Source organism: Oreochromis niloticus, linkage group LG11 (assembly GCF_001858045.2).
Source record: "Oreochromis niloticus isolate F11D_XX linkage group LG11, O_niloticus_UMD_NMBU, whole genome shotgun sequence".
Taxonomy (NCBI): Eukaryota; Metazoa; Chordata; class Actinopteri; order Cichliformes; family Cichlidae; genus Oreochromis; species Oreochromis niloticus.
The window spans coordinates 22,921,167-22,945,521 of NC_031976.2; the positions used below are offsets into that span (position 1 = coordinate 22,921,167).

Below are 24,355 nucleotides of genomic sequence, written 5' to 3' on the forward strand. Positions count from 1 at the left end.
ATCTCCACTCAATGAGAGCCGCATGAAAAATAAGGTCATCTTTATTTTATTCACATTGAGTTAATGTAAACAGATTTTAATGTTCACATAAACTGAACTTAATCAGTAAACATAATTTATAATGGAAATAATGGCAAAATTACATTGGTATGTCCTTCATTTCCACACTTATGTCTGATACGAAATCATGAAAAAATGTGGCAAATATATATATATATATATTAGAACATAGAATTGGCATCTTCAAACAAAACTTGCAAACCATCATGTGTGGACAGTATTTAGCACAGGTTCAGGTTGAAGCTGTACGTCGGTCAGGTTTACGGGTCCAAATGTCGAGTCGGAGGTTTTATTTCTCCAACTGAACATTAGAGATATTGGTAAAGGCAAGACACAGAATGAAATTTGAAGGAAAAAAAACCCCCAATGTTTCCCAACGTTAACTGTTGAAAGAAGGAAAAAGGAGCAATTTCAATCCCCAGAGTGATCATACCCAGAGTTTCGAGCTATTCTATTGCATCTGAACGTCATTTTTTTGTTTTGTAAAAGTGCTTTTGCTGAGGATAACTACAATCAGAAAACAGTGTAGCTGTTGGCTTCGCCGTATCCAGCTTCTTGAAGATACTGCTCAATGTTAACTGTCCCAGGTCCCTTGATGACCTTGTCAGAGGCCGCCTTCTCCCCTGAAACCAGCTTCTTGCTCACTTCAGCCAGAATGGGTCTTTCTTGGTCCTTCCACTGGCAGCAACCTTTAATGATCGTGTACCTGTGCAAAGAAAAGATGAAGATATTTATCTTACTTTTGCAGTGATTAACGAGAGGAAGTGTAGCGCTTTATGTTTGGCGTTTCTGGAGTATGCAGTGGACACTCACAGTGCGTTGGAGCAGTTAGATGGTTTTTTAAGATTCTTTCCTCGCTGATGAAACTGCAGAAGCTCATTAGCCGGGATCTCTGCAAACGGAGCTTCACCTGGACAAACGCAAGAGAAATTAGTCCACACACCATAGCGTATATATGTGAAAACACTTTTTTTCCTATTGCAGTCACTGAGTTAACCGTAAAGTCCTCTGTATACCAAAGTATTCTAGAGTCAAATATGAGGCCATCAACCTATTATTATTCTATTATTCAACTCTAGAAAGATGTATTAAAAAAAAATACTTTTTAAAGTTACGAGTATATTCTAAAAAGTAAGAATTGAACTTACCCAAAGTTGTCATTTCATATAATAAGATACCAAAGGACCAGCTAGAGAGGGACAGACAAAAGCAACTGATGTTACAATCTTCCTTCCAGGATCAAAATGACAAGTTTATAGACTATACATTTCATGTAGCAACATCTCTATCAGAGGATATTATGGTAAACAAAGCACCAAGACATCTTTTATACACATGACACATAAAATTAGGCACAAATGAGATCTAAGAAGAACTCACACATCGCTTTTCTCACTGGCAGGCCTCTTGGCTAGCACCTCTGGTGCCTGCCATTTCTTCATGCTCGGATCCTCCTTCTGCGTGGCTCCTTGGTTCTTTCGTGTATAGACTCCATGCAGGCCCCAAAGCTTGGCTGTGAACTGCTTACTGATCAGTACACTACGGGCACGGATGTTTCCATGGAGAAGATCTTTACTGTGAAGGAAAGTCTGATCGGGCAACACGACAGGGAAGTCAAGATTAACCAGACGAGCATGTGCAGCTCCTGTAAATATTCAAAGACTGCCCTCGAGCATTAAAAAAGAGCCAATAAGAGGCGGTAACAAATAAAAGCAGCTTTTTCTAATGTTGTGGGTGAAAAAAGAATATTATAAATTCTTTGTGTTTAAGTTTCAAGTGAATAAACACAATGAAATAAAGATATGGTAGGTGAATAGTTAAAAGAAAATACTGTATATTTGCATACTAACCAGTGCGCTGGCCACCTGGTTTGCCATGATAAATATTCTTCTCTCTGTCATCTCACATGGAGGATCCACATTGTCCTGGAAAAGCAGTCACAAATACATCGAAATAAGTCTTCTTTTACATCTCGATTTGGAGATTTACATTTATATTTTATCATACTTTAACTTTGATTGGTTGCTTGAAGGAGAATCAATGTAGCACATGCTGCATCTTTGAAGCTCATTAAAAATGCATCTCCCTACCTCTCTGCATCTCCACAAGAAGCTGAGCAGGTCTCTGTTTTCCAGTTCTTCCACAACTGTAACCAGAGGAGCTCGCAGTGACACCACACCTAGGAGCTCAGGCAGGAATGGATGTGGTCCGAGCTGGGCCAGGAAAGAAGCAAAGCCCAGGAAGTTGTGCCTTTCTGTGGCATTAGCCGAGTCTGCCAACGAGAGAAAAAGTAATTGCTGAATCTTGCACTGAAAACCAAATGAGATGTGCAAAAGTCACAGACAAACGGTCAAAATCTCACCATTTAGCACCCGCAGTACCACATTCCTGTTTTCCATACGGGCCCTGTAGAGGGACACGGAGGAGTCTGTGCGCAGGGAGAAGGTGCCAGAGAGAGGCGTGACCAGGTTGAAGGATTCGGGGAGCCTCTGGCGGGGCAGCTCTCTGGGCTGCGGCGGGAGAGTGAAAGTGGGCTTGAAAGTCTCCTGTGGCGGGGGGCTGGGTTGTTGAGGGAGTGTCTCCACAGAATGGGAAAATGCTTTATTGAGGTAGGTGTGCGGAGGATGGAAGGTGGAGTAGGAATTGGGCATGTCCAAAGCAATGCTTTCATGCTCCAGAACATTAATACCTGATGGAGCTGCAGAGAGAAGAAATACGATCAGTGATAGAAAAGAAAAGTTTAATAGAGGCTTGTATGAAAACACAGGGAGTAAATGAGACCATAAACAGGGTAATTTAGACACTATATTTCAAGTTATTTAATATTCATAAAAAAGTTGAGAAGCAGCAACATGCATGTGGTTTTGAACACATAAAATTGTAGTAGTTGCTTGTATAAGGATACTTTCAGTACTTATTAATGCACAGTATTTGTAAACTCCTTCACCTGAAGTGACATCTGCCTAACACAACATTACAATGTGTTACATACCATTTATGAAATGTTCATGTTTGCTTATAAGTGTTAAATAAATGAAACAGTTTCAGAAAAACAATTAAAATTTGCACGTCTCACAGCAGTGAGCAAAATTAAAAGGACACAAAAGCTCAGAATTATTAATATTATATTATTTTTGTTCATTTAGATTAAATTTATATAATGTTTCATGAACAAGCAAATACAGGCCACAAATTTGACTTAAAATATCAATATGACAAAAAAACATTCAATTCAGTTCAATTTTATTTACGCAGCGCCAAACCACAACAACAGTCGACTTCATTCTTGTTTGTGTTCTTACCATCAATGCCATGCAGTATCCTCCTGGTAGTGATCTTTGACTTTGGACGGATACGATCGACCTTCTCTGGGCAGAAGCGCAGCAGTAAAATGAAGACCAGAGTTACCAGAAAGCTGGCAAGCAGGAAGACGGGCACGACGATCACCTCCTGTTCGTACACTCGGATCTCTGCAAACAGGGAATGTACACAAGGAAACGTCCGTCTTTACTGTCAAAGTACTTAAAGTAGCACATATGGTTATGCAGTCTATGCTAATATTTTTGCTGAGCTGACGAGCAGAGTTTATCTTCTATCTTCAGACGAAGACAGAAGACGTCGCTCTAACAAGGGTTAGGCTCGTCAAGCCCCATAAATGGTCAGACCTGTTTAGTGAGCAGAAGTAGCCACGAAACTTACCACAGATAGTGTCTCCAGTTTTGCACTGAGAGTATGCAGCTGATGCTGAAGACATCCTGTCACATATTTAAAAGAAAAGAAAAAGAGATGAAGAGATGCAAGAAGCTCACACAACCAGACTTCATACTGAGGAGGTTTTAGCGCTTTTATACACTTAAAAGTTGTCCGGATATTTTCTCAGTAGGAAAACCATTGAATTCTTTGTTATGGATGAAGTAGTCAAATTAAAATGTATTGCCTGACAGGCCTGTTGTTCCTGGAACAGAATCTGTTAATAGTAATGTGACTCTTACAGGTAATCAGTACGAGGAGGCGTCTGAGCAAACAGGTAACTGAGACCAGAAACGTCAAATGTTGTATTGCTATCTGTGAGGTATACAGAGCATTTTCCTCCTGCTACAAACTAGTTATAAATATAAACAGCCCATCAGAGTTAAAGTCTGACACCTTTATTTTTGTCATGGAGGGTTTTGGACTACTTTAATCAAAGATGTGTATCAGAAAAGCCTAACAAAGCAGTCCTAATGATCTATGTCTAAATTCAGAGAAGCTCAACTTCATGCTCATGCGTTTACGTCACAGCCAAGAGCTCCAAACCTGTTTACCTGCATTTTTTCATCACATTAGTTCCAGTGATGCACTACACACCCAAAGGCCAAATATGATTGGCAAAACAGCACCGGCTCATTCACCCAGACTAAAAATAATACATTATGTCATAAAAATCACTAAAAGGCTCCAACCACACTGCAGCCGCTTTTATAAAGTTAACATAGCGTGCATTAATCAGCTCACTCTTTCTACATGCTGCCACAAGGACAAGTCAACAAAACAGATAGAAGAGAGATAGGGGTCAAAGCCTTACCTCACCACCTGCAGTTTACTCTTAACAAACGAGAAATAATCAAAAGTGAAATCCTGTTATTGCGGTCAGGCACTTCTCATACATCTTCCCAGCTGAATGAGTCCGGGCTCAGCTGCGCTGTTCAGAGCTTCATTGTTTTGTTGTTCTCAGGTGATTTGTCAGGCTCAGGGGATCAATGTGCTGCTCTCTACTCGTCTTCGTTCAGCCTTCTGTGTTTTCTTAACTCCACCCTCACCTGCTTCACCATATCCTTCTCCTGTTTACTCCTTCCTTCTTCCTCCTTTCCACCTCCCTCCTCCTCAGAGTGTGCTGATGTGCTCTACCACATTCTGTAATGTGCTTTTCCCTGAAGTACAGCAGCGACTCGTGACCATGCCTTCCTCGCCTTTGTGTAAGGAAACTGGTACTGCTGCTCCTTGTAATTTTGTTTCAGTCCCTGGCCCTTTGTCAAACGTGTTTGGTAGTCTTTTGCTCAGAACTGGTATAACAAGCTCGGCCATCTCTGGAGTGTTTAGTGAAAAGATTATCTTGGTCCAAAGAATTCACAGCAACCACATAAATGGAAAGGGAATAAAATATCTGTTTTGTGTTTAGTGCAAAATATTTACATTTAAAATACGAATGTAGGGGGTAGAAGGAGAGTCTGTAACCTTCACTGTACAAAGACACGGTTACTTACAGTATGATATTTACAAGTAATTATTCATATGACAGCAATACTTGATGTTTGCAATATTACAGTTATTGTCAAAAAACCCATAGTTCAAGATAAACACTGGAAATGCTGAACACACACAGACTTGTGTTACTTTACGAAACACTATGTGCTCACACACCACTTTATATTTAATTTTGTCCCGTCTTCCGCACTTAAACTCCCAACTGATCACAGCAGATGGCTGCCTGCTTCTGCCGGAGGTTTCTTCCTGTTAAAAGGGAGTTTTTCCTTCCCACTGTTGCCAAGTGCTTGTCCATAGGGGGGTCGCTTGATTGTTGGGGGTTTTCTCTGTGTTATTATAGGGTCTCTACCTTACAATATAAAGCACTTTGAGGCGACTGTTGTTGTGATTTGGTGTTATATAATTAAAAATGAATTGAACTGAACTTTATGCATTAATCATTTGATTTTTTTCAGGAGTTTAACGGCCGAGCTGCCCTGCCGTTTGAGGCGAGGCATACAATCAAAGGGGTACGGCACTGTAGACACTGCGCCAGTGCTGTCGAGGTGATTTCAGCTATGTGCACAACAGCAAGTTTGCAAAGTATTTCAGAATACTGTAGCGTCTTTCTTTCCACTTTATGTTGTGGCATTATACATTTGTGACATATCAAACATTTAATGCATTTATCCATTTCCACATCCTGTTCTTACCCAGACCAGGGAAAGAGATGATATTCACGCCCACGACAGGTCATCAATCTGACACAAACCTAAAACAAACAAAAAGCCACATCCTCTCTAACATTAATACCTGAATGCAGTTCAGCTGAGGGAGGATATAAAGGCCTCTGCTTGCCTGTTTGTGAAAGGGTTGAAATTCAAAACCTGCTTGGGGTGAATGATGGGTTACAAAGGGAGCGATGGATTAATTAATAATGACGCAGTAGTTCTCAGAGAGGTGACAAAAATCTCATCTTGTCTTTCTAATAACGTCTGAACTTTCCCTCAGGCAAGGTGTTTCAAACCTGTGGCACAAGGGCCAGAAACGGCCCATCAGATGTTCCAGTTCAAATTACTGTAAAGTCATTAGTTGTTAATAATTTAAATGAAAAGCCTTTTTATGGTGTTGTAATTTGATGCCAGGAATACTAGACAGGAAAGAAAATATATGAGAAGTATTTTTATATTTAGACAAGATCATAAAGGCATAAAACACTTTTGCTCTGTTACAAAAACTTTACATATCAAAGTTTTGGTGCCTTGAAAGACTCACTCTTAAATGTAAATTGTAATGTACATTTAATGAATAATGACTCGTTATTATTGTTTTTTAAATGTGATAACTATGAACATTTTAGAGGGGTGTTTTTTAGGTTATCATTTCCATAGTTTTACTGCTTCAGCCATCTTGAGATTAAATTGAGACGTATGGGCTCATAAACTATGACTCCTCCGGGTTTAAGCAAATTAGCACTTAACAACATATTACCGCTCAGGATGATATATATTTTAGTACCCCCATGTTAGATTTGGAACTTGTGCATGGTGTATCGGCCCCCCTGCAACTCTGAGTTGGTGAAGTCGAAGAAAATGGGTCAATATTTCAGTCATGAATGGAAATAATGGGCCAACTGTCCAGATGGTAGTTATAAGACATTTAAAAATCACAAATGTTAGGACTGTGGCGGAGAAATAAAAAGTATCAGTTGGGACCATGAATATTACTGTAATAATATTAATAATAATAATAACAATAATAATAATAATAAGGTTTAGTACAAGCTGCCAAAAATACTTTTCTTGTATTTCAAAGGCTTTTATTAGGCACATAATTAGCAGCACAACTGTATGATGCATTATTCACAATACTAGCAGTAGATTACATGATATGTGTTCAAAATTTAAACACTGAGATCTGTGAACACTGGTTGATCCTGGTAGACACACATCATGTGACCAAATCTACCCACATTCGTTTTTGTTGTTGTTATTTTGGGTTTTGTATGACTAACATTTAAAAAAGCATATATATACCCATATTTCAACAGTACCACTTTGGAAACTTGTTTCTGACACTGACAAAAAAAACCAACTTTTGCCACTGATAAGTTGGATTTTCAGGTTATTATCTGAACAAACTGAACTCAAAATGTTTACTGACTCAGACGTCAAAATTTCACAAAATTGTCACAAGCTTTCATAACCAGTGCATATGCTGGCTGATAATGAATCGATTTGGCCCACCTAATGAAAAACAAAAGATGACAGAAGAACTGTAAAGCCCCCAAAATAATTACTAATAAAAACTAATCTTCTGCGCTATGTTAAAGCATATTAAAAATGTGCTGCTTGTTTTCAGAGGCACAGCTGGGATTTTAATTTCAGAAAAATGAAAGATGCAAATTAATCACAAATCAAAACTGTGAGCAAATCGTCTTTAGATGAAAACAGGTTTCATTTTACAGCTTGGCAGCTGATTTGCTGGGTTGAGGTCCCAGCCATTTCTCTCCTGAAACAGAGAACAAAATGTGACTGAATAAGAAACTGCCAACAACAAAAGGGAAAAGTAGTGCCACTGCCTGAAGAGATGTGTGTATTTCTCCAGAGTGCCAAACACCTTTTGGTTTGTTTTTGTAATTTTGAAATCATAGGTGATTTACAATAAAAACAAAACTAGAATAACTTTAATTGTTAGAGAGCAACTACTTCAAATAATATGTGAAGATCGATTCCTTAATATCAATATTCAGTTAAAAAGAATGACTAAAAGAGCCAAAGTATGCAAAGTCTTTCACTGACTACAAGTTAAGGTGTCATTTTATTCCATTTACTTGAGCCAGTTTGACAGTAAATTTGTAGAGAATGGTAGAATCGTATTCTCACCGATGCAGTGGGCCATGAGCTCAAATCTGTCAGATCCAAAGAACATCTCTGGCTTTCCATCAACATGACACACAATCATGGGGAAACCAAAAGCCTGACAAGGATTTAGGAGAAGAGATTTGTGTTATAGCTGATGGTTTGTTTGTTTTTCACTTTGCAAGATCTACAAGAGGAGCTGAAGGACAACTGACCCCATAATCAAGTGCTGCCTGTGTTGTGCTTTTAAGCTTCTCTTTGACCTGCGTTGAGGTGGACATGGCCAGCAGTTCTTTTATCTCACTTTCAGACAATCCTGCTTTCACTGCTGCCTGCAAAAACACAAAAAGTCTCAAACTTAAATTGTGCTTGTTAATTTTGTTTTAAATGGCGCCAGGCGGTTATAGAGTCTGCACCTCAGACAGCGACACAGGTTCAGTGATGTCTTTGTCTTCACTCCAGATTCTTCTCCACAGCTCACGGGACACATTCACCACCTTCTCTCCATCCTTCTCTTTTTCTTGCACCGCTGCCACAAATCGCATTGCAGCCAAGCTGCCTAGAAGAAGAAAAAAGAAGAGCTAGATTCCTTGTATGCAATAAAAAAAATCCTTTCAACAGTCAGATGCATGACTTATATGCATGATTTTGATCCGCTAATCATCCAAACTATCAATCCATCCACCCCACCATAGTTAACTATAATAAATAAACCACTGGAAAGGCTTTATGGATTCTGGTGGCTCCACAATCTAGTGGTTTACTCTGATAGACAAGCAAAAGATCCCTGGTTTGATTCTGCGAGGAGATGGATCAGAAGCACTTTGGGGTTGCATCAGGAAGGGCACTGAAGTAAAAACTTTGCCAAATCAAACATGCAGAGCTAACTGCTGTGGTAGCTCTTGTCAACAAGGGAGGAGCTGTAAGTCGCTTGTAAACTGGTTTTATATATTCTGTGTATATCACACTGGATGATCTGCAAGCCAAAGCAACCACCTCCACTGCAGTTCTTTTTCTAGCTGTCTTTCAGCTCATTGACTCAGATTTACATGAAGACTCTAAACATTTGATTTGCTGTCCTTTATCTCACCTTTAGTTTCATCAGACAATAATTTCTGGATAAAAAAGCTCCGATGAGCGGACCACGCTACCTGCTCAGCAACAGACTGTAGCTAAAGATGGCAACTAACAGGTCAACAAAGCCAAACATTAGCAAACAGATTTTTAAAGAGTCAATATTGGACTTTCATTCATATCAAATGCGTGATACGGTTGCTGTGTATTTGCAAAAAGTGCTAACATGCATCTGTTACCTGAACCACTATTGACAAAATCATGAGATGTCCCATCTGGGCAGCTTCTTTTAAACCCAATATCTCAGTAAATCTCTTAATCTGCAGTTCTTTATTCGATCTTTGGTTAAAATCATTAAAAATTTTGAAGGAGGGTTTCTTATGAACCATACAACAGTATCTGGAATTATTGGTTCTCTATAAAAAGGAAAGTAAACTTTCTTAGGTACACACATTCATTGCAAATATCGATTCAGCCAATCACATGGCAGAAATTCAGTGCATTTAGACACGTAGACATGATTAAGGCAACTTGCTGAAGTTAACACTGAGCATTTAAATGGGGAAGTAAGGTAATTTAGGTGAGTTAAAACGTGGCATGGTTTTTGGTCCCAGACTGGTGTGAGTATTTTACAAACTGCTGATCTTCTGGGATTTACAGAGAATGGTCCAAAAAAGAGAAAATATGAGCGGTAGTTCTCTGGGGGAAAATATCTTCTTGTTGCCAGTACTGGTTTCGCCTGGTTTCTTGAACTGTCATCAGACGTCAATCCAATAGAGCACCTTTAAGATACTGTGTAATGGGAGATTCACATCATGGATGTGCAGCAGCTGTGCGATCAACATGGACCAAAATCTCTGAGGAATGCTTAAGAATTAAGGCAGTTCTGAAAGCAAACGCGGGTCTTATCAGGTACTGGTGAGATGTACCTAATAAAGTGTCAAGTGTATATTGTATTGTGTTTACAGCTTTTTTCCCACAGTGTTTTTAAGTATTAAATTAAATTTGCTTTGTGTTGCTTTAACACCATATCACGAGTGATGACTACGACATTATCACTTACCCAAACTTTTGGGAGTTAAGAATAGTAGAGTACAGCTTCCCATATCTGAAGATAATCTGTTTTACTTGCATGTTTCCCCCCTTTAAAAAAAACAACAAAAAGTAGTAGACACTTATGTTTTTCTTTAAATGTGGAACTTCTGTCAAAATCAAGCGTCATTGCTTCAGTTAAAATGTCTTTAGGGGTCAAATAAGGTCTAATAGGGTCAAATAGCTTGGGGTCCCCAAACAGATTAATCAACTCATAATCTAATCAATAGACATTATAGAACTGATTCTGCTTGTACCTTTCTGGAACATGACCTCAAAGGGGTCAGCAGGCGGCTGCAAGGGGACATTGAAATATTCTGCCAAGCGGTTGAGATCTTTTGTCATGTACGTGAACTTGTTAGGAACCAAACCAGGAGGCTTGTTGCCTGTCAAGAAAGAGAAATGTGAGAGCAAACAGACTCAGCGTGCACCCGGATTTGACCGTCCAGCGTGTCCTGCAGCAGGCTTACAGGTGCCTGACTGATCTTTACTGACCCGCTCCGTGCATGATGCCACCCAGATACGCAGGGCGCAGTTTGAGGTCGATGTTCCAAACGTTTCTGTATCGGCACATGACCTGCAAACACATGAGATATTTGAACATCTCCTAAACAAACCGATCTGATGCTGTGGTCCACATCAAGGCGGCACGAACCTCGAAACCAAGCCATGAATACGGAGAAACTACATCGTAGAACAACTCCACAACTTTTCTGGAGGTCATCCTGGGGTCAGCAGCCGATCTTTGATTTGTTAGCGAGAGCTTTAAATGAAGAGCACAAAAACCTAACGCAGCGTGTGAATAATTCACAAGGAGTCAGTCTGGTTTTGGGGGGCAGCCTCTGAGCAATGTTCACTGTGTCAAAGTTCAACTAACCTGAAGCAGAGCTGCTCGGGCTTAGCAGAAATAAAACAAATCGCAGCGAAGACTGTGAGCAGAAATCACTCGTTGTTTTTAACAGTTAGCTACAACCGATGCTATCATGTATTAAATGGTGTTAAAGACGGAGTTAAAAAACGATAGCAGGAGTTAGCCTGAGCTACATAAATAACGAACAAGCTTAGTAGCAGTGTCTGACCACAAGGGGGACCAAAATGATTACACCTACCTGCTCTAAAAGCTACAAATCAGGTGGTACAGAACAGCCAAGAGCCTCCCGCACGGGCTTCTTCTTCTTGAATGCCAGCAGGCAAGACAGCCTACATGTGCATTACTGCCACCTACCGGCTTCGAGCAGTAGTTCACTCTCTGATAACCCTAAAGACAACCATGATGATTAACAAACTTCATACACGCCAAAGCAGGGGTGTGAAACATAAGGCTCGGGGCCTATTTTACTGCTTTAGAAAATCTGAAGGAGGACATACATTTTAATACTCCTTTCTGCATATGTAAGAGATCTGAATACTTCCTGTACTGCTAATCTTGCTTCTCATCACATTTTCTTCTTTCTGGCTCAGTACAGAGCGTGCATACACTAAGTGATGACCTATTTAGTGCAGTTTTATTTGACGGACTCTTGCATATCTTATTCTCATCAAACAATCTTATATATTATGCTCCTTCTGCCTCCTTACCTGCATCATCACTCCAGGACACAACAGCACGTCCCTTTATTTGTTGCTTCATTTCATTGTTATTCCAGTGTTCTTGCCACACTTTGTGAATATCAGTTTAAAAAGCCTTTTTTGTGCATATGTTGCTTTTATCCACAACCACCACACTCCTACACACATGAATCACACAGGTTTTTGAGGTTTTACTCTCTCACGTCATTACAAAATTTAAGTTAATCTGTAGTCACTGTAGTCACATAGTATACAAATATTATTATTGTCTTGTTTATCAATTTTTTTCTGATTTTTAAAAGGTTGGTTAAGTCAGCTGGTTTAGTTATTAGTTATTAGTCTTAAAAAAATCCACTTTCATTATCTTGTATTTTTGATGTGATTTTTCTCTGTTTATTTTCAAATAAATACCTGCTTTTTCAAAATCACGTCTGTGCCTGTGTGTGCTTTGACTGCTTGCTCCTTGCACTTGGTTACGAATCGACCCATCGATTTGGAAGTCATCTGCAGATAAATGAACTGTTTGGCCAGTATACTCACACCCACATTGTCCTACAAACCTTCAAGGACGGGTGCTCAAAGAAAGCCAGCGCTCAGAAACATTTCAAATGTTATGTGTCTTTCAGTTGACCTTATCTATTAATTGTTTCTAATATAACTTTATGCTCTATCCAGATGCTGCATTTGTGCTTTATGTTGGTTGATTTGTATATTTAAGACATCAAAAGTAACCAAGGAGATTTTACTCACTTTTACACACAATATAATAACTGATTTTTCAAATTATGTTTTATTGGTCTTTAAAACAAACCATTTATTTTCTACATTTTCTGTTCAGTTTTATTTTAACTCATTATACCGTGTTGCCTTCATGCAAATTCAGTCACTGGCATAAACCTGATATTGTCTTATCCTTTAAACTCCTGTCATCTGTTTGAAGTCAAAACATTTAAATTTAACGATTCTCATGAATCTAGAATATCACTCCTATAACAGTCATATAATTATATTTTATGCATTCAGAACTATTTACTTTTACAGTCTATTTACATACAGGTCATCCACCAGGATATTAAAGTCTAACCATACAGGCCAGCAATGTCTATATTTATATTTATGTCTAAAATCTACAAGTACGTTTTTGCTTTTATATCTCTTCTTGAGGACTTGTTTGATCTTTGAGTTCAGCTGCCACCAAACTGTCAGTGGGAGCAGGCAGAGGTCCTGAAGATTTGTCACTAAAAAGAACAAAAAGTGATTTGTTTTACTTCCTCGCCTCATACACAATTGAACATTTGAATTTTTTAGAATACTTTTATGAGTCTCACCTATCTCCATCTTTCTCTGTCTGTCAAGGAAGATAGAGGAGAACATCAGTGCAGTTAGTATGAATAATCTTATGGCTTTATTCAAACAGTTTCCATTGCACAGCAAGCTTTTTCTTTCTTTCTTTTTTACCTTAGCCTTCTGTGATGTGCTGCTAGAATTCTTCCTGGGGACCCCCAGATTCTCAAAAGAATGGCTCCGCACTCTGATGGCTCTCTGGTACAGGAGACAGAGGTAAGAACACTTAGAGTTAAAATTGTAAATTCAAACATGCGAGTATTTCAGAGAAATACAAACATTCACCTTAAAGTTTTCAATAAATCCCCCACTTCCTTCAGAAGGCCCCCGCAGGCCCTCTGAAGTGGGGACAGCAATCAGTGATTGATCCCCCATCATGCACTGGGAACGGGTGAAGAGTTCAGCCTGCAAGTTCTCCAGGAGTGATGAACGAGTGCGGACCTTTGTAAGAGTGAAGGAGGGGAAAAATGCACAGGGCAGAGGTCAAAGTCAGAAGAAAAACCCCACAGATATTCAATAACGAAGCGCATTAGAGAAAAGTGTTCCTCCCTCTACCTCCAGCCTGCTGAACTGCTCAGCCTTATAGCAGGATATCTCAGCGTTAATGAGTTTAGCCAGCAGGAACTCTCTGAACTTTGAATGCTAAAGGAAACGACAAAGGAAGACAAACCTTGTGAGTTTCACACACTGATTATACTGGTAAATACAGAGCTCCGTAAAATAAAGGACTGACACACAGAGCAGGTGGAGCAGAAGCAACCTTTCACTAATTAAATCAAGGTGTGTTTGCATTCAAGCAGTCTGAATGCTCAATGACGTCCAAAGGAGCAAAGCAAGGCAAGACAAAGGTTAGACTGACATGTTAAGCTGTGTCTTTTTAGAGCACATATTTAGACCTGTAAGAAAGGTGCAGGAGTTACTAGTAACACAAGCTCTGTTTTAGTGTCTCAATAAGCCATGACAGTGTGGCAATGAACCACAAAATACCAGAATCCTGAAACCACTTTCAGCCATCATTTTACTATTTACACCTGTGCTTACTGTGACGAGTCGAACTGACATGTCTCCAGTGAAGAAGGTTTGTCCACTAGAGCCCTAGTCTGGAGAGCAAGTATAAACTTAAGGACCCGCATGTTTTGCACTCAGAGATGCTCTTCTGCATGCTTTGGGTGAAACTAGTGATTATTTGAGTTACTGCTGCCTTCCTATCAACTCAACCAGCCTGAATTGTTGATACAAGCATGAACTCTTCTTAACTTTTTCCAGCGTCACAATTTGTTGTAGATCTTTTGGTTACTTACTCTCATATTACGTAGCATGACTCTCATTTATAAATATCTTGTGAGACCTCAAATTTTTATGTAAATCTTTTCATAACATGCAATGGGCCCCTCAGTACCAACAAAGTAGGAAAAATATTTGGAAGATTCAATTTCTGTAGCAAGCTCTGCCATCCAGAGATGAAGCTACCACACGATTTCTGTAGGGCTACAAAAACTATTTGACATCCACTGATATTTCTGGGAGGCAATAGCAGTGGACATCAAATGAATGACAAAGCAAATAAAGTACAATATACCTAAAAAATATATATGAATTGGCTGCAGCTGTTACATTAAAGAATAAATAAATACATAAATAAACTATACTAAGACAGATGAAGCTCTGTTTTTTCTTACATCTGTAAAGACAGGGGGATCTGGAAGCACTGGACCAAAGGGAGGAACATCTTCTCTTGCCGTGACAGACACCTGCAGAAGACAAAAACGGCAGAGATTAGCAGAGATTGTTGCATGATGTCAGTTTATTACAGATATATTTGAATCAACAGCTAGTCTCATCAGCTGGTTTTCAGACTGCCAGGGCATTCGCCCCTGACTGCCACCCAGCAGTCATTGAACCTGAACTCCACAGTGCCTCCTGCAGGTGGTCAGCCAGCCCATGTTGCCTGTTCAGGCTGTGTCTGAGTGGGCCCCGTGGGATAAAGCCTGTTCATCAGGCTAGCTCCTTTGAGCTCCTTCCCAAGGTACATAGTATGCTGGTACCTGATGATTTTTTTTTCATCAGGGTTGTGTAAAATGCTCTTTGTCTGGTTCCCCAACCAGAAGAAATTTCCCTTGAGAGACCCGATCAGGGTCAAAAGCTCCTGACAAATATAGCCCAGTTGTTCAGTCGTTCCATTGAAAGCAGCGCTGCTGTTCTTCCACACTGAGGTGGTCGAGGCATCTAATTTGGATACCTCCCTTCAGTGTACCCCTGGATGAGAGGTGGCCGGGGAGAGGGAGGTCTGGAATTCTCTGGTTAGGGTGCAGCTCCAACAACACAGCCCAGATGAGTGGGACAAAATGGGTGGATGAATGGATATTTGTATCTATATGGCAGCATATAAATAACAACAATGGCTTTGCAAAAATGTCAGAGTTAGTGCTGTGAGACACCAGCACTACCACACAACCACTACATCACTGGGCCACCCAGCTGCTATATTTCTTTACAAATATAGAATAGAATAGAATAGAATTCAACTTTACTGTCATTGCACATGTCACAGGTACAGGGCAACGAAATGCAGTTTGCATCCATCCAGAAGTGCTTTAGCCATGATATAGATATATTACAATATATATTAGCAATAATATAGATGTGTAAGTATATTACAGAAATGGGTCTATTATGGTATGTTATCATGTACACGGTATGAAGTATGTTATGAATATGCTATAACTATAAGTATGTACAGGCTGTAGTGAGTACAAGTTATGTACAGGATATGAACAGGATATAAATATGAAAAAAACTATACAGAAATATAAGATATACAGTTATACAGAAATGTGAACTATGCAAGTTATAAACAGTTGTAGGATTAAAAATTATTGTATGTACAGAATGATTATTTACACAGAACTATACAGTAGTGCAGTTAAGATAAGTGAGATATGTGGATAATTTCTACAGAGGCTGTATAAAGTGCTAGTGGTTGTGAGTGGTGGTTCAGTCCATGTTATTATTGTGTGTTTGAGGGTACAGTTGTCCATTGTGTGTGTGTGTGTGTGTGTAGGTGGTTGTGGGTGTGTGTATGTTCAGTCCATGAGTTTAACGTGGGTCAGATGTCAGGAGGCAGAGTTCAGGAGTCTGACAGCTGTGGGGAAGAAGCTGTTCCGGTACCTGGTGGTCTTAGTCCGGAGTACGGTGTACATTTTAGGACATCGTCAGGTCTCAGGAAAAAAGTTGTCAGGTATCAGTCTCACACGAAAAATTGTCAGGTCTCAGGAAAAAAGTTGTCAGGTATCAGGAAAAAAGTTGTCAGGTATCAGTCTCACATGAAAAATTGTCAGGTCTCAGACTCAGACGGAAAAATGTCAGGTCTCAGACTCACACGAAAAAATGTCAGGTCTCAGACTCACACGAAAAAATGTCAGGTCTCAGACTCACACGAAAAATTGTCAGGACTCAGGAAAAAAGGTGTCAGGTCTCAGGAAAAAAATTGTCAGGTCTCAGACTCACACGAAAAATTGTCAGGACTCAGGAAAAAAGGTGTCAGGTCTCAGGAAAAAAATTGTCAGGTCTCAGACTCACATGAAAGAATGTAAGGTCTCAAGACTCACACGAAAAATTGTCAGGTCTCAGACTCACACGAAAAAATGTCAGGTCTCAGAATCACACTACATTCTTTCATGTGAGTCTGAGACCTGACAATTTTTCGTGTGAGTCTGAGACCTGACATTTTTCATGTGAGACTGATACCTGACAACTCTTTTCCTGAGACCTGACAACTTTTTTCCTGAGACCTGACGATGTCCTAAAATGTACACCGTACCGGAGGCTCCTGTAGCGCCTCCCAGAGGGCAGGAGGGTGAAGAGTCCATGTGATGGGTGACTGGGGTCTTTGATGATTTTCCCAGCCCTTTTCAGACACCGCTTCCTGTAGATGTCCTTTATGGCAGGAAGTGGTGCTCCGGCGATGCGCTGGGCAGTTTTCACGACCCTCTGCAACGCCTTCCGGTCCGAGGCAGAGCAGTTCCCGTACCAGACTGTTATACAGTTGGTCAGGATGCTCTCGATGGTGCAGCGATAGAAGTTCACCAGGATGTCTGAGGACAGGTGGTTCTTCCTCAGAGTCCTCAAGAAGAAGAGGCGCTGGTGAGCCTTCTTGACCAGCTTGGAGCAGTTGGTCGTCCAGATGAGATCCTCGGAGATGTGGACTCCCAGGAACTTGAAGCTGTTCACACGCTCCACAGCCGTCCCCTTAATGTGGATGGGTGGATGTGGGTCAGCATTCCTCCTGTAGTCCACGATGAGCTCCTTAGTCTTCTCGGTGTTAAGCAGCAGGTTGTTTGTGTCGCACCACTCAGCCAGACGATCCACCTCCTCCCTGTAGGCGGTCTCATCGTTGTCACTGATGAGGCCAATCACCGTGGTGTCATCTGCAAACTTAATGATGGTGTTGGAACCATCAGCAGGTCTGCAGTCGTGGGTGAAGAGGGAGTTGATGAGCAGCGGTTATCCAGCCGGACATGTTGGGGGCGGTTGGTCAGGAAGTCCAGTAACCATTTGCAGATGAGGGAACTGATGCCCAGGTCTGTCAGTTTCCTGATGAGTTGTGAGGGGTGGATTGTATTGAATGCTGAACTGAAGTCTGTAAACAGCATTCTGGCGTAGGTGTTGTTGTTGTCCAGGTGTGAGAGGACAGAGTGCAGTGCGATGGAGACTGCATCCTCTGTGCTCCTGTTCTGGTGGTATGCGAATTGGTGGGGGTCCAGGGTGGGGGGGAAGACAGGATTTGAAGTGTGCTAAGACCAGCGGCTCTAAGGACTTAGTGATGATGGGGGTGAGTGCTACTGGGCGGTAGTCATTGAGGCTATATGGTTAATTTATTCCATTTGCATTGATGGGGATGTTTTTTGCCCACTTACCTGATATGCTGCTCCACCTGTTCCCTCTTGCCTCTGAATCCTCCGGACGACAATAAAACAGTGAAGGAAGTGAGACTTGATAACGTCAGACAGAAAGGGGGTTTGTCCCTCCTGGCAGACCAAAGCTACAATGTCATTACCGATGTGCCTTTTTCTTTGTAGCTGTGCAGGGTGATGAGAAAAATGTTGGTTAGTGTCTAAAAAAAAGTTGATTCCTCCCTCCCCACATAAACTTAACTACACATAATATCCTCAGAGAGACTGTGAATCATCAGCACAAACAGACTGAGGATGATGTGTTTAATGACCTGCTGTGGGTCACCCTCTGTGTAAGGCAGTTTAGTTGCAACATGAAACATGATTTCTCTCCCACGAAAGGAAGTGTAGACTGCTTCACTTCCTGTCTGACCATGACACACATCCAGTCCTCCTCTAAAGCTGAGAAAAAGAGCGAGGAGAGAAGAAACCATGTGATTTTCCACATTTCTTGTGTCACTTTTTCACATTGTCAGGATACTTTACCCCGTGAATCCTTGCAGCTGAACTGTCTCTCCCAGAATAGACAGGAACTCTTTAAACTCCTCACTTTCCTCATTGTTACCCAGTATGTCTTCCTCAGTGAGCTACAGAGAAATGGATTTCTCTGAGAGGGATTGGTTATGATATGGTGCCATATTTTAGCCATTTTTATAAAAATGCATGGCATTTTGAAGTAAAGCGTCAGACTTACCTGCCTGTTCTTTTGGCACAAAACACCAAACTTGAAATTAGGAGACACTCTGTGTTCATCAAATGTGGTTATAAGTTCTGGAGCCTGAGAGAGGAAGAAGAGAGTGTTGAAGAGCAAAGAGCTTCACAGAAATCATGCTGACATGTCACAGTAGGAAAGGCACAGGGAGAAAAAACCATATGAGCTTCTTGGTATTACCTTTCTGCTCACTGTGACACTGTTTGGGACACCCGTTTGTGTTTAACTGAGCCATTCTTACTGTTTTTGGTGACACCAAAAATTGGCGTTCCTCCTGTGACGTATGTGAAATATGTGTCATTGTTTGGAGTCATTTCAGAGCATATTACCTTCAGGTAGCAGACCACGTCAAACTTTGAGACAGTCACTCGGTCACAAAGCATCTAGAAAGAATGTGAGGAAGAATTATAAGCGCTTGTCACGTATTCAGTGCTTGAAAGTGAGAACATTTATTCATGTACTGAGGTTTGATTTTGGGGTACCTTGAGTATTTCTTTAGGTTTATTTCTCCTTTTTCTACTGCTTCTCAGAGTGAAACAATACTTTTTACTCTGCTGCATTTTTTTACATATATTTTTTTAGAAAAACTGCAAGATTAAAAAGTGCTACAGTCACCATTTGCAGTCCTGCAAAAAGTGCTGTCTGTTCAGTAGCTTGTAGGACCGACCTAAGCAGCAGCAACTTGATGTGATTTGAAGTTTCTGTATGACTTTATCAGACTCTCACTTCATTGCTTCAGTTCTTGGATGCTTGGAGACATTCCTTTATGCACAGCTCTCTTTAACTCCCACCACAGCATTTCATTCAGTTTGAAAACTGGACTTTGGACTGGGCCATTGAAACACCTTGATTCTTTTTTTTTTCTGTTGCAGGTTTGCTGCTGAGTTTGAAATGATTGTCCTGTTGCATGGCCGTGCAGTAGCTTTAACTGTCCAACCAGAGAGATGGCCTCCCGTTTGATTCTCCTTTACATACAGAGGAGTTCATTGTCAACTTAATCACTGCATGAAGCTGCAAAACAAGCAAAACTATTACCCCACTGCCACTGTGCTTAACAGTGTGCATGAGGCGTTTGAGGTAACACGCTGTGTTTGGATTTTGCCAAACATTGCACTGTACACTGTGATCAAATATCTTCATTTTAGTCTCATTGGTCCAGAAGATATTGTTCCACAAATCTTGTGATGTCATGTTTATTTTAGAGAGAAGAGGCTTTCTCCTGGCAGTGCTTCATATGAACCATACTTGTTCAGTCTTTATCTAATTGTGCTATCATGAACTTTAACATTTGATGTGCTAACTGAGGGCTACAGAGTCGGAGATATAACTCTTGGGTTTTTTTCTACGAGCATTGCACAATCTGACCTTGGGGAGAATTTGCTGGCATGTCCATTACTGGAAGAGTGTGGCATTGTGTTAACTCACACACCTGATTGCTCCAACCCAACAAACTGCCAGTAGTTATGGTTTTATGGAGGAAGTCAGACTTGCGGATGATTGTTTCAGCACCTAGCTGCTACTTACTGTCTTAATTCCTATGGAAGCATTAAGGGTGTGCTTAATTTTTCACAGAACTACATAGAGTCCAGTAAAAACTTTATTTTTCACATAAGTGTAGAAAGTAAGCCTATAAACAGTCTATAAAGTAGTTAGCCTTAGCCGCTCATCGTTTAGCTATTATGATGTCAGTGCATCCATAAAATAATAAAACACATATGTAAACTTTTAAGTACTTTAAATACACAGAATGTGCACAATTAATGCTTTTACTTGAAATAATAATTTTTCATTTGTGGTTATTATTTTGCCAAATAGAAATATAGGAATGATACTGTAAGAAGTTTGATACCTTTGCTAATTCAACTGCAGATGGCATGGTGGGGAAAAGAGACACAGAGAAGACTCCATGCAGAGAACACTCCTTCATCCTGTGAGACATAAAGCACGATCATTATGTCTCCTTTTCTGTGATGCAGTTTCTTGTAATAATCGATCAACCACGCTCTACATTAAACATACAAACTACAACAAAGAAACCATAAAGATTCCTTCCAGAGATACTTTAAGATCTTTTGTGATGCACAGCATGCACACTGGAAGTTTTAAATGACCTAGTTACGCTTGTAAAAGTTGCATATTAAACCATGATTGACTTCTAAAATGAAATTCTGCTTGTACCATGACACCTTTACATCAGATTTAAGTCAGATAAACATTCCTCTTTCCGCATGTGAATCTGAAAGTTCACACAATAGCCCTGGGAGAAAGACATTTTGGAGCTGAGGGGGCATTTAAGGAGAAGCACATTTTTGGCTGTATTGCAGCTTAGAATAAAAAATATCTCACAGTAAGCCAAAATAGTCAAAGATCTCCACCTTAGAATCACCCTGAGCCTATTCTCCTCTTCCTCCAAACACACAGAGAGAACCAGCGGGCCCAAAGTTGGATCCACTGCTGTGAAAGAGTGATGGTACTGCGTGGCAAAAGGGTCAAAAACATTAATATCAGTGCAGAAGGATATTCCTAGAGATTTTACAGTTAAAGTCTACTTACTCGTGAGCGGAAGAACTCGTGATAGATTTTGGCCTCACCGTCTCTCTCCATGATGTCATAGCTCTCTGGGTCAACGCCATAGTGGGAAGAGGTGGGACTCACATCTACCAGTCTGTCCAGAGGGGGGTCTATCCAGTAGCCTCCCAGTTTCGAAGGAAGGATAAGCGGCAGCTCTCGCCCAGTTGTCAAAAGTGGAGACTGATAGACACAAAAAAGAAGAATCTGATTGGGCTGATGTTTGTTTGGGGAAACGCCTGTTATCATCAGTACAGAGCCTGTGTCACTTTTTTATTATTAGTATCAAGTAGACAAACCTTGAGAGGAAGGGGGAATTCACATCGTTGCTCATCGATCCTGCTGCCCTGATTGACAAGAGCTTTAGTGATTACAAACATCTGCTGCTCAGGCATTGATGGATGCACACACTGCACAAAATGATTGACACTGTAACTCACCTGCAGCTTCTCTATGATTTCAAACAGCTCTGATTCCTAATATTAAAAAAAAAAAGGTAAAATGCAAGTAGAGACAAAGGAAAGCAGAAGCACGGGTGAGGAAGAGGAACATGACACATATTTCAGTCAGTCTGTAAGAAACGGACTTCTTAGAAATGTAGAACATGGATATTCATCCCGTAGAGTGAATTAAAATTAAAGCGAGAAAGTGCACACTAAAAATGATAAGGATATCACCCTCTGGTTGCTGCTGGAAGAACGGAAAGGCTTGCGCTCACTGGCAGGAGAATCCAGGTTGTCCAGACTTTTGTCCTGTGCAGATTCAGGTCTGCAGCAACAGGTTGGTTTACACAGCAAGACAGCACAGTTAGTAACTCCTTACATTATACAGGAAAGGTTAACATGTTAACTCAAAAAAGCTGCAGTAGAGAAGAAAATAAAGCCTCACCCCGTCTCATCCCCACATGTGAATCTATCCACGCTGTAAACAAGGAAGTAAGAGCTTTTCAGAAACTTCTGCATAAACAGACAAGATGACTTCAATCTAAAAGAAGTGCCGTTTGTTCAGGTTATGCTGCTGCTCCAAGGACTTGTTTTGTGCACAATGCCAGTCCTAATTTAAGACTAACAGTGTCTTTACTTACCTGCCATATGCCCCCAAAGTGAAACTTCTCTTTCTAGAGTAGGACATATCATTCCTCTTTTCTCTCTCCATGCCTTTGGTGTCACTGTGAATGTTTGTACATGCCAGTTTGGTGCTGAGTCAATCAGGGCTGGCTAAGGTTGAATTAATTCACTCTATCATTCTGTCACTCCTCTTCCTCCTCCTCTGCCCCCTGCCATTCACTCATTTAAGCTTCCCTTTCCTGCCTCTGTCCTGCTGTCAGCCAGACAGGCAGCATTAACCCGCTCGTGGTCACAGGTGCAGCAGCCGCCGCTAACTGTAAGACGGACACGGTCAGGTGCTCCACGCTGCTTCGCGCTATAGATCCCGAGTGAACGCTTGTGGTGGTTTCACAGACCGGCTGAGCTTAAAGATGGGCTTGTAAATAAATAAAGAAATGAGTGAGACATTTTCTCCCGGACCTGCTACCCTTTGAGTCAGTGAGAATCATCAATTATTGACAGGTCACACAGTGAGGGTGAGGAGATAGACAGCAGGGGAGGGTGAAGGAGGGAGTGACAGAGAGAGAGGGATGGAAAAGGAAGTAAGAAAGCGAGAAAAACAGAAAGGCAGGAACACATGCAATGCAAAGCACACACCTGTTGGTTCTAATGCATTAATGGTTGCATGTTCGCTGTCTGTGTTTGTCATAATGTGTGTGTAACTCTAATACCTAATTGTAAAATACACCAAGTAAGAATAAATTGTGCCAGAAATGTTCCTCCATTGGTTTTATGTGATTTGTCATATTTTATTCATTAAAATGATTTATTTAGTATGGTTTTATTGCAGTGTGAATGGTTGTCTGTCCCTGTGTGTTAGCCCTGCGACAGACTGGCGACCTGTCCAGGGTGTACCCCGCCTCTCGCCCTATGACAGCTGGGATAGGCTCCAGCGCCCCCCGCGACCCTGAAAAGGATAAGCGGAAGCGAATGGATGGATGGATGGATGGGTTTTATTGCACTAATTAATTTCATATTTACAGTTATTTTAGTTCATGGTTCTCAACCTTGGAGCTTGTAAGATTATTACTGAACTGTGAAAGAAGAAAAGAAACCTCTGGTACAACAATTTGGATTCAAAATTGTAAACGTTATTCTGAGTATTGCTTTTTCATGAACAGATGGACTAACTTACTAAATTTCAATCACCAGCTCAAAGTTACAACATTTAAGTGAATTATCTCTTTGAAGGAACTGCAATGGCAAAAATTAAACAATAATTTATAAAGGAAAACGGCTGGCTTCCTTTCACACACAAACATTGCAATGTATACAAGAATGCTCTGTTTAAAATTTCGATTTTATATATTTAACCTGCTAAACAGATAGCTTTAGCTATCAAGTAATCATAGTGTAGTAAAAAGCATAAAGTTGTCAAGCATAAGGGATATGACTGACAGAAAAAGATGCACCTACACTGAACTGGACACTTCTGAAGCTGTGGTGGAGGTCACTGAGCAAACTGTTATCAGTCATGACCACCTTCTGCACCACTTCCTGGACAGGTAGCAAATCACCTCCTCTGACTGATACTTTCATACCACATTCTATTACCTCTCATATCACCCTGTATGAGAGGTAAGTCCACTCTACCTTTTATCATTAGTGTGTCTCACTTATTTTGTTAACCCCCCACAGCAAAAGTGTGTCTCAATTTCTTTATCATATTTCTAAATTTCCTGTTCCTCTTGATGAGGCTAAAAGCAAGTTTTGTGTCTTTGTTTGTTTGTTTGTTTGAAAAAGAACAGAAGACTGCTTAGCAGTAATCACCAAAAATCAACCAACTGTTAAAAC

The 24,355-nt window shown here is 40.6% G+C and overlaps 3 protein-coding genes and 1 long non-coding RNA gene across 6 annotated transcripts; all 4 read right to left on the bottom strand.

The window, feature by feature from the left end:
* Positions 1–30: 30 nt before the first annotated feature.
* Positions 31–5,067, bottom strand: styk1b (serine/threonine/tyrosine kinase 1b). The gene is made up of 10 exons (XM_003450628.5): positions 4,625–5,067; positions 3,760–3,815; positions 3,363–3,530; positions 2,423–2,758; positions 2,151–2,332; positions 1,911–1,985; positions 1,441–1,649; positions 1,209–1,249; positions 874–970; positions 31–766 (listed from the first exon to the last, which is right to left on the bottom strand). The coding sequence occupies exons 2-10, from the start codon at positions 3,812–3,814 to the stop codon at positions 574–576; spliced, it is 1,356 nt and encodes a 451-aa protein (XP_003450676.1). The 5' UTR covers position 3,815; positions 4,625–5,067; the 3' UTR covers positions 31–573.
* Positions 5,068–7,174: 2,107 nt separating this feature from the next.
* On the bottom strand, positions 7,175–11,438 carry LOC100709083 (glutathione S-transferase kappa 1). 2 transcript variants are annotated; one of them, XM_005455408.4, is made up of 8 exons: positions 11,420–11,438; positions 10,966–11,073; positions 10,806–10,887; positions 10,568–10,696; positions 8,561–8,703; positions 8,360–8,476; positions 8,169–8,262; positions 7,175–7,794 (listed from the first exon to the last, which is right to left on the bottom strand). In XM_005455408.4, the coding sequence occupies exons 2-8, from the start codon at positions 11,032–11,034 to the stop codon at positions 7,745–7,747; spliced, it is 684 nt and encodes a 227-aa protein (XP_005455465.1). In that variant the 5' UTR covers positions 11,035–11,073; positions 11,420–11,438; the 3' UTR covers positions 7,175–7,744. The 2 variants fall into 2 exon arrangements, with proteins under 2 accessions (XP_005455465.1, XP_003450616.1); XM_003450568.4 differs by having other exon boundaries at positions 10,966–11,435.
* Positions 8,749–10,561, bottom strand: LOC109204266 (uncharacterized). The gene is made up of 2 exons (XR_002063859.2): positions 10,282–10,561; positions 8,749–10,010 (listed from the first exon to the last, which is right to left on the bottom strand). It is a non-coding gene; the product is annotated as an uncharacterized LOC109204266 (long non-coding RNA).
* Positions 11,439–12,650: 1,212 nt separating the features above from the next.
* rap1gapl (RAP1 GTPase activating protein-like) lies at positions 12,651–23,566 on the bottom strand. 2 transcript variants are annotated; one of them, XM_025911734.1, is made up of 20 exons: positions 23,543–23,566; positions 22,540–22,937; positions 22,344–22,376; positions 22,133–22,223; positions 21,896–21,931; positions 21,755–21,802; positions 21,441–21,638; positions 21,263–21,360; positions 20,737–20,815; positions 19,217–19,270; positions 18,870–18,953; positions 18,662–18,762; positions 18,448–18,577; positions 18,140–18,301; positions 14,903–14,974; positions 13,779–13,865; positions 13,509–13,664; positions 13,338–13,421; positions 13,208–13,227; positions 12,651–13,117 (listed from the first exon to the last, which is right to left on the bottom strand). In XM_025911734.1, exons 2-20 carry the CDS (start codon positions 22,608–22,610, stop codon positions 13,027–13,029), a joined length of 1,695 nt encoding a protein of 564 aa, XP_025767519.1. In that variant the 5' UTR covers positions 22,611–22,937; positions 23,543–23,566; the 3' UTR covers positions 12,651–13,026. The 2 variants fall into 2 exon arrangements, with proteins under 2 accessions (XP_025767519.1, XP_013130053.1); XM_013274599.3 differs by lacking the exon at positions 23,543–23,566 and having other exon boundaries at positions 22,540–23,222.
* Between the last annotated feature and the right edge of the window lie 789 nt (positions 23,567–24,355).